The sequence below is a fragment of the Lemur catta genome, chromosome 2, assembly GCF_020740605.2.
Source record: "Lemur catta isolate mLemCat1 chromosome 2, mLemCat1.pri, whole genome shotgun sequence".
NCBI lineage: Eukaryota > Metazoa > Chordata > Mammalia > Primates > Lemuridae > Lemur > Lemur catta.
Window position 1 is genome coordinate 44273271 of NC_059129.1, and position 10312 is coordinate 44283582.

The 10312-nt window shown below is 44.3% G+C and overlaps 1 protein-coding gene across 2 annotated transcripts in view; it reads right to left on the reverse strand.

The window, feature by feature from the left end:
* NUDT3 (nudix hydrolase 3) overlaps nucleotides 1-3716 on the reverse strand; it is a 101255-nt gene extending 97539 nt beyond the window's left edge. For both annotated transcript variants that reach the window (XM_045543516.1, XM_045543515.1), the window contains exon 1: nucleotides 3226-3716. In XM_045543516.1, the coding sequence (XP_045399472.1) occupies nucleotides 3226-3324 (99 nt within the window). In that variant the 5' untranslated portion in view covers nucleotides 3325-3716. The remainder of the gene's footprint in view (nucleotides 1-3225) is intronic.
* Nucleotides 3717-10312: the final 6596 nt, after the last annotated feature.

Genomic DNA, 10312 nt, shown 5'->3' on the forward strand with positions numbered 1-10312 from the left:
CAATTTTTCCAGGGACAGGGTGGGCGGGGATCAGGCAGTGACTCAGGGACGCAGACAGATTGGGAGCGGCTGTAAATACAGATGAAGCTTCGCTGGCTAGCCTGCCCTCCGCTCACCTCCTAAGTTTAAGACAATTTTTCCACGGAGATGGGTCGTGGGCATGGGGAGGCCAAGTTCTGAGGCTCTGCCCCTAACAGGGGTAGCAGTCTGCAGCCCGGGAGTTGGGGACCGCAGTAGTAGGCTACACTGTCTAAGTTTGTGTAAGTACACTCTATGAGGTACACAATAAAAAAATCACCTAACACGTATCTCAGAACATATCCCCTAGAACTTTGGACCCCAACACACGGGCCGCAGACAGCCACCCTCCGCAGCCCGCCAGGAACCTCGCCATACAGCAGGAGGCGAGAAAGACACCCCACCTGCACCAACAGCAGCTCCCCATAGCTTGCAACACTAACTGAGCACCTCCAGCCCCCATCAGATCAGAGAGGGCATCAGGCCCTCATAGAAGCATGAACCCCACTGCAAGCTACACAAGCAAGGGATCCAGGTTGCACGCTCCCCATGAGAATCCAATGCCTGATGATCTGAGGTGGAGCCCAGGCGGTGATGCCCCTGACCTCACCCCGTTCATGGAAAAACTGTCTTCCACAAAATCAGTCCCTGTTGTCAAAAAGGTTGGGGACCGCTGCCCTAGAACATATCCCTGAGGTCAAGCAATGCATGACTGTATCTTTGTCTCTTTTTCTTCACATTGTATGTATGTTTCTTGACACTGGTTAAATGTATAAACCAGGTCCTGTCTATACTTACATTACTACTGTAATGATGCTAATAATATTCTGTAAACTATTCTATCTTGAGTAAAGCCACTAGTGCCCTTTAAGAAATAAAATTGGGTCAACTATCCTATTAGGTTTAAATTTTACATTCCCACAATGTGTGGCAGCTAATACTTTCAGTCTCTGGCACATCTACTGAAAACATAAAAGTTCTCCTGGAACTAACGAATTACTTCCCTTCCAACACAATTATATAATCTGAGAGTTGAACAGCACCCTAGAGATTATTTTGTGATCCAAAATCCCTCCAGATTAAGGGATCCCATCTAAAACCACTCAACTTTTTGGTCAAGGAGGGATACTAATCTTTAAGTCCCACATGATAGAGTGCTGCACCCATAGTAGGTTCTTTAATACCTACTTGTTTAATTGAACTGAACAAGTTTAAAATGGGCCCATTTCATTAATTTTCTTGTTCTTCCCAGGCTTTAGCTGTAACACACACTGAATCTGTAATTAAAGATTTGCATGCTTCCTCTGCTCATTAACCAATGTGCATAAAGGAATTCAATAAAGGAAACTCCATGATAAATCAAATGTTTTATCTGTTAAAAAAAATTCTTTTAACAGTTTAAAAATTTTAGCTCCTAAAAGGCAAGTCCTATTCCAGGTCTGACTTGCAAGCCTAAACACATAAGTAAGCATGCAACAACATTAATGCTTGCTAATGTCAATACTTAATAAAACTTTTAACAGAAAATGGAGAATCAAATCTTTGTTAGTTTGCTTATGATCTATAAAGGGTTTCCAATCTATCCAAAGTACATGTTTTCAATTTCTAGCATTGATTTTTCAATACAAATAGTCTTGCATCATTCACATAACTAAATTATATACCTTCCTACTTATAATTGGGGTGCTCACAGGCTTAACCATAGTAATGTAGTAGGACATGTTATTATGCTAATTATTTTCCCTCCAGTTAACAGCCTGTGATCCCATCTGATTCCCCATAATATGATATGATAACGAAGAAAACAAAGCCACTGGAGCAGTAACCACCAATGATTTTACTTTACTCAAGTATGTATTCCAAAACAGTACATAATTTACAACATGGCCCTGCTTAGCATCTGTTTTGGGGACTTTTATAACATATGCTAGGACACAAAGTATACATTTCCAAATGTCCTTTCCTTCTGTTTTGCTTAAAGGGAGCACCCGTACCATCCCTCAACAGCACAATTAGTACTTCACTAACTAATTTTCTTCAGGCAATAATTTAAATTCCCACTTCCTCCTAAGTATCTCTGGACAGCAACTACTGGCAATCTATCTGTGTCTTTCATCACAGCTTCTTTTCATAACTAACGGGTCAAGTTCCTTTCCCCCATTTCAACATGATGCACTGTACTGTAGCCCTGCCACCAGAGCCCACTGCTGAATGCCAGAATATAACATATTGAATTTCACTGTCCTTCATTGTTTCCAGTTTAACTGCCATTTTACCACCATGCACAGAAGAGAAATGCGTTCCCACAGGCATCTTATGAATTTCCAAAGCAGCTATTCTTTGTGGATTTACGAAACATGTGCCTTCCCTGAATTCTCTTCATCACCACAGAAACGGCTTTGAGAAGCTAAGATTTTTTTAAGTAGCCGAAGCAAAAAGAAACTGATTCTAAAAGCATTTCTATTTTCCCAGTAAATTTAATACTAAGGGTCTTCCCAGTGGAAAAACGTCAGGGCAAAGATTTTAAATACCTCTCTTGGTCTTCCCAATTAAAATGAAAATGTTTCAGTTCACAAAGATTATTTTATCAAATGTCTTTTCTTCTCAGGCTACACCATAAGGGCTACCCAGCCCGTTGTAAAATAAACAGCTGGCTGTAGCTACTGCACAAGGCCCTAAATCTTACTAAGATGCCCACCCCCCAACTTTGGGCTCACGGACACACATAATCCCTCGGCAAACCCCAAACCTGCCAATGACATGGACTGTTTCTCCGCCACAAAGGCCGGCCTGCGCCTCGTGCAAGGCGGCCTCCGCACACATGTGCTGGGCTGACAAGTGAGGAGCTGCCCTTCCTGGATCCAAGCTGGAGGCTGGGGCCGAAATCACACTTCCCAACCCACTGCCTTCTCCCGGCAGCCGCCCTCGCCGGTGACAGGCGGCCGGCCCTAAGCGCCCCGGCCTAAGGCTGGCAGCCCCCTCCGGCCGGGGCGTCCCATATGGCCACGCTCAGACCCACTTCCCCTCCGCCCCACCGTCCTTTTTCCTTCCCCCTCTTTTTCGCCTCAGGAAATTCCGTCGGAACTTCATTCGACCCGAGCGGGGCGGCCTGGGCACACCCTCCTCCGGCAGCCGCGCCCCCAGCGCCTCGACCCGAGGCGGCCGGCGACCCCCGCGACCCTCGGCCGGACCGGCCCCGCGCCTCACCTCCTCCTCGCTCTCGCTGCGGAAACACAGGCATGCGGCCCGCTTCTTGTAGCCGTCGCCGTCGTAGGTGCGGGTCTGGTTCGACTTGAGCTTCATCATCCTCCGAGCCCGGGTGGGGGTGCGGTGCGGGTCGCGAGAGTCGAGGGGTGGAGAGCCCGCTCCGGACGGCCACGCGCGCGCGTCCCCGACTCGGCCAAGGGAAGTAGGGAGGGAGAGCCGCTTCTCCGCTACACGGCTCCGCCGCTGCCCCACCGCGGTCGCCTCATTCCCCCCGACCGAGGTCCCGCGCCGCCGCCGTCACGGCCGCCGTCGCCGCTGCCGCCACGGCCGCCGCCCCCTCCGCTGCCACCACCCCCGACGACGACCGCGCCGCCATCTTGGGCGCGCTACGTCAGCGGCGTAAGGCCGCGCCGGCCTGCGGAACGACCGCGCGCTCGCAGCGCAGGCCGCGTTCGGGAATCGCGCCCTCCCAGTCCGCGCGGCGTAAACGAGCGTCTGGAATGAGAGCTCCGCGCGCCTCCGGGCGGCTGCTACGTCGGCAGCGTAGGCGTAGGGATGGTGGGGCGGGCAAGGAGGAAGCCAAGGGGAGTAGCGGTACGGGCGCGGGACCTCCTGGCGGCCGGGGTTGAGACCCCGCCATCCAACCGCGCCAGTCAGCGGAGGGGGAAGCGAGAACTCGCCCAAGGTTATGCCGCGTATTCGCGGCCGGTGATGAGCCAAAGTCATGCCACCCGCTCCTTGTCCCTGCCGGTCTGTCTGGGAGGGGATGAGGGGGAAGGTCTGGAGAAGATAATAAGACGCAGTTAAACGCAACGGAGAGTGCATCCTGAGACGTGTGGGATTTGGAACTGCACGGAAACTGGGCGTGGGGATGGGGGTGGTGCATCGTGCAGGTTGTGTTGACAACCTGAAGCTCTGGAAGTCTGTGGGCATGTCGTCCATTAGAAAGAAGATATATTACCCTGCAATCCTTTATTGTTGCAAAAAGCAAATGCTTCCTTTTAAGGGAAACAAGAGGGCCAGAAAAGAAGGTGTATGTGTAAGTGTGCACACATAATGCAAATCATAAGACATCATGGTTTCTGACGATAAACGAGGAGTATGTATTGTGGATGTCAAAACAGATTCTCAAGAAAGGAAAAACGGGATATGACCTGTGAATGTTCTCAGCTACCCATACCAAACCTAGTACCATGCCAGTGCCCTAAACACACGAAAAATCCGGTGCAGGATTTGTCTGTGAATTGCTTATTACCTTCTTGAATTTGCTTGTATTTAGCATAGTGAAAAAAGAATTTGAAACCAAACGTACCCGGGTTGGAACCTCAATTATATCATTTTTTACCTCTATAAAATAGGGATAATAATTTACTTAGCACATAGAAGACACTCAATACATTGTAGCTAATATTGACATTTCACTCAACCCTTATCACATAAGGCGTGGAATTCAGTTCATTTTGATCAATGCCCATGCAACAGAATTCCCAAACTCTTGGGTATTATGTCTCTGATTTAAAAGAAAGGAAGAAAAAAAAACAAGTTTCATTTGGAGAAATAGTACATATGCATTATCAAAAATTTGAAAAAATACAAGGGCCATAAAAAAATTAAATCATGGATATCTTTGAGGATATTCTGTAGAGAGCCATACTTTTTTTTTTCTGGTCTTTCCCCTGTGTCATTAAGTTTTTTATACCATTTCTAATTACTATAATCCATCACAGAGATGTACCATCAATTATTTTGCCATTTTCCCACTGTTAGAAGCTTAGGTTGGGTCCTAAGCTTAGAACCACAGCAATAACATCCCTGTATGTATGTAAGTCCTTATCCCTATCTCAGAGAGTATCTCAAGATAATTCCTAGAAGCAGATCAAGGGGGTAGGACCATGTTTATGGCCTTTGCTGCCTGTTGCAAAACATTCCCAGAAAAGTTATATGGGTAAATCACACCAACAGCCAGAGAGCTGCAGAGTACTACTATCTGCCACTTTCTTAAGGTTGAGAACAGGATTGAAAATAGCACTGTAGGTGTCAGTACACCAGAGTAAAGGTAATAAGCAAGTCTGAGTACAGGGACTGTGTCGTTTACATTCACATCTCCATCTCAGCACAGGCCTCATCGAAAATAAGAGCTGAGTAAATGTTGGAAGAATACATGGAGGTTTTCTGTTGGTTTCTCATTCTTTAACCCCAACTTTTTAGGGGCCTGTTTAGTTTGAAGAGCCCACTAAATCACTCCCAGATCCTTTGCCTAAAGTAGTAATAATTAATTTTTCTTTGTTCAGGGAGCATTAACCAAGGGATCCCATCCTTTTCTTGCAAATAATAGTAAGATAGTAGATTTAAATTTCTAAAAAATTATACTTACTAATACTATTCTAGTTAAATATTTCTCCAAAAGTCCTAAAAGACTAGTAGGTAAAATGTTATCAATTTTCTTATGTCCACATCAGAGGATGGTATTTATTCAGCTTCCTAAGCCAGAAACCTGGGAGTCATTATTGATATATCTCTTACCCACTATCCAATTAATAATAAACTCCATCACTTCTGCCTTCTTGACAGCCTCAGGCCCAGCCCTTTCCTGCCTTGCCCTCTGCCATTACTTCATTAGAGTTCTTCCCTCTTGCCTAAACTGTGGCCTTCCATCTGGTCTTCTTGCTCCCATCCACCCACTTCAGCAAGAGGAATCCTTCTGAAATGTAAATCTGATTAAGTCAAGCCCCTGATTAAACCCTACAGTTGCTCTTCAGTGCTTTGAAGATAAAAATTAGAACTCTTAGAAAATACAAGACCTTGCAGGAACTGGGCCCCTGCCATCCTCACCCCTTCTCTCATTTCCTATATTCTAGTCATTCAGAACTAACTACAGTTTCTTGAACCGGTGGACAACCTTCCAAGTCTTCGAACATGCTTTCTCTGCTGTCTGGGAGGCTCTTCTTCCCAGACTCTCACACGCTGCATTGTCCCACCCCTCCCTTTCACACAGAGAGAGGCCAAATCATATTTATCCTTCAAAATTCAGATTAAAAGTCATCTCCTCTGGAAGTCCTCCCTAACTGCCTCTGTGCGTCCTAGTGGCCTGAGATTTTCCTGGTTTATCACGTTATTTGTAACATAGTGCTGTCATTGTTTTCTTGCCAATATCCCCTACACATTTAAAACTTCCTGAAGACGGAGTTTGTGTGTCACTTATCCTTGCTTAATTCACCCAGCAATTATCCCAGGGCCTGCCATAAACAGCTGAAAAAAACATTTGTTAAATGAAAGAATAGCTATTGCCCTTCCAGACCCTGATCTTTGTTGTAGAGCCCAATCACTTTCCCAGTATGGAATGAGAATAACTTGTCTGTAGGAATATCCCCACCTGACACACCTAAAATCTGTCTTCTGAATGAAGAGCACACAGCATTCTCCTGCTTCCACATTTCAGGGACCGTCTGATACCCCATCCTGGATGACATGGTGAGTACAATACAGAAGATTGCTTTTCACACTTCCTTACTCCACCTTGCTCCCTTAACATGCCTCTCCTCCCACCTCCCCAGCCTACCTTGCCACATGCCATCAAGTCCCCAGGAGCACCTTCTGTTTCTGATTTTTGCTTTTGTATTAGTTACCTACAAATCTTCCCAAAACTTAGTAGCTTAAAACATGAGTCATTATTTCTCATGGTTTCTATAGGTTAAGAATCCTGGAGTGAGCTGGGCATGGTGGCATATACCTGTAGTCCCAGCTACTTTGGAGGCTGAGGTGGGAGAATCACTTGAGCCTAGGAGTTGGAGTCTGGCCTAGACAACATAATCGAGACCCTATCTCTAAAACAAAAAATGAAATGAAAATAAAAAAATAAAATTAGGTAAAGAATACCGGAGTGGCTTGACTGAGCAGTTCTGGCTTAAAGTATCTCATTAAATTGTAGTCTGGTGTTGGCTGGGGCTGTAGTCAACTGAAATCTTGACTGCATCTGGAGAATCATTTCCAAGGTGGTTCCTTCCATGGCTGGAAGTTGGCAAGAGGCCTCAGTACCTTTCCATGTGGGGTTCTCCAAGGGACTACTTGAACATCCTCACTACATGGTGCCTGGATTCTCCCCAGAGTGAATGATAAAGATTCAAAAACTAAACTGTGATACCTTTTATGACATAGCCTTGAAAGTCACACTTATCGATTCCACAGCTTTCTATTGATTACATAAGTCAGCCTTGATTCAGTGTGGGAGGGGCTTACACAAAGGCATGAATACCAGGAGACAAGGATCATTGGTGTACTTACCACATTTCCCATAAGTTACCTTGTCTGTGGTTCATTCATTCTTTTTTTTTTTTTTTTTTGAGACAGAGTCTCTGTTGCCCTGGCTAGAGTGCCGTGGTGTCAGCCTCACTCACAGCAACCTCAAACTCCTGGGCTCAAGCCATCCTCCTACCTCAGCCTCCCGAGTAGCTGGGACTACAGGCATGTGCCACCATGCCTGGCTAATTTTTTCTATATATTTTTAGTTGTCCAGATAATGTCTTTCTATTTTTCAGTATAGATGGGGGTCTCACTCTTGCTCAGGCTGGTCTCAAACTCCTGACCTCGAGCGATCCTCCCGCCTCCTCGGCTTCCCAGAGTGCTAGAATTACAGGCGTGAGCCACCGCGCCCGGCCGAAATAATCTACTTCTAAATAACCCATGAGACAAAGAGGAAATCACAAAGGAAACCATACAGTATTTCTAACTAACTAATATCAGTATTTGTGGAGTTCAACTAACAGGGCTTAGAAGGAAATACATAGTTTTAAATGCTTGTATTAGAAATGAAGAAAAGCTTAAAATCAATTATCTAAATTTCCACTTACGAAGCTCGATAAAAAAATATGGCCAGGTGAAATGGCTCACACTTGTAATCCTAGCACTTTGGGAAGCCGAGGCAGGAGGATCTTTTGAGGCCAGTAGTTTGAGACCATCCTACAAAAAACAGAAAAACAGCATGTGCCTATAGTCCTAGTCATTCAGGAGGCTAAGGCAGGAAGATTGCATAAGCCCAGGAGTTTGAGGTTACAGTGAGCTATGATGACTCCACTGGACTCTAGCCCAGGCAACAGAACAAGACCCTGTCTCAAAAAACAAAACAAATAATTAAACCCACATTAAATAGAGGAAGAAATTAGTAAAAGAAATCAAGGAAATAGAAAGCAATCAATAGAAAAAAAATTAACAAAACCAAAAGTCAGTTCTTTGAAAAAAATCAATAAAATTCTAAATTATGAGAAAGACTGATTATGGAAAAAAGACAGGAAGAAACAAATTATCAATATCAGCAATGATAAAGGGGATATCACTACAGATCCTACAGACATCAAAAGAGTAATAAGGATAGCAGCTCAATTCAATCTGAATTTTTTTTAAAGAGCAATAAGGGAATATTATGAAAACCTTAATGCCAACAAATTCAACAATTTAGGTGAAATGGACAGATTCCTAGAAAAAACAAAATTTACCAAAAAATGACACAAAATGAAATAGAACATTGGAATAACTTTTAAAAATATATTTTAAAAACTGAATTTGTTAAAAACCTTCTCACAACTTCAGTTAAGAATAATGTATTGGCACTGATTGTGACAAATGTAGCATATTAATGTAAGATGTCGATTATAAGGGGCCAAGCTCAGTGGCTCTCACGCATAATCCTAGCACTTTGGGAGGCTGAGGCAGGAGGATCACTTGAACCCAGGAGTTGGAGGTTGTTGTGAGCTAGGCTGATGCCATGGCACTATACTCAGGGCAACAGAGTAAGACTCTGTCTCAAAAAATAAAACAAAGTCTATTAAAAAAATTCTACAAAGAAAACTCAAGGCCCAGGTGGTATCATTGGTGAAATCTATCAAATATCCAAGATAGAAGTGATACAAATTCTACACAAGCTTTTTCAGAAAATAGAGGAAAAAAGAATACTTTTCAAGTTATGAGGCCAAAATAATCTTGATACCAAAATCTGATAAAGACAGTACAAGAGGAAGGATACCAATTGGATATCAGACTGGGATGGGGGGTGGGGGGAGGGGATGGGTGTATGCCTACATGACGAGTGCGAGTGCGTTGCACACCCTCTGGGGAATGGTCATGCTTGAAGGTGCAGACCCGGGGAGGTGGCAGGGGGAGGGGATGGAGGTATGACTACATGGTGAGTGCCAGGCGCACTGTCTGGAGAATGAGAACGGACGTGCTCGGGACTCTGACTCGGGGGGATGGGTGGGACATGGACAATGTATATGACCTAAACTTATGTACCCCCATGATGAGCTGAAATTAAAAAAAAAAAAGACAGTACAAGAAAAGAAGTTATAAATTCACATCCCTCATAAACACAAACACAGACAAACACACACACACAGAACACTCACACACACAAATCCTGAAGAAGATACAGTGAAATATAGTAATAGGAATAGAAGCAAACTTTCGCAATTTGATAAGGACACCTATGAACAACAAGTAATATCATTTGTGAAAGAATAAATGCTTCCGATTAACATCAGGAACATCAGCATGAATATATCCTCCTTCCACTGCTATTAGATATTGTATTAGAGATCTTAGCTGGTGAAGTAAACATAAAAAATAATTATAAGGCATAAAGATTGGAAAATAAGTAAAACTGTTAACATTCATAGAAGACATACTTTTGTAAGTAGAAAATCCAAAGGTAGGTACACTTAAAATACTAGTATTAATAAGTGAAGTTAGCAAGGTGAAAGGATTCAAAGTCAATATATAGGCTGGGCACAGTGGCTCACACTTGTAATCCCAGCACTCTGGGAGGTTGAGGTGGGAGGATCGCTTGAGGTCAAGAGTTGAAGACCAGCCTGAGCAAAAGCAAGAGCCTGTCTCTGCTAAAAATAGAAAAAATTAGCTGGGCAACTAAAAATAGAAAAAATTAGTTGGGTGCAGTGGCATGCACTTGTTAGTCCCAGCTACTCGGGAGGCTGAGGCATCAGGATCGCTTGAGCCCAGGAGTTTGAGGTTGCTGTGAGCTAGACTTATGCCACAGCACTCTAGCCCCAGGAAACGCAGCGAGATTCTTTCTCAAAAACAA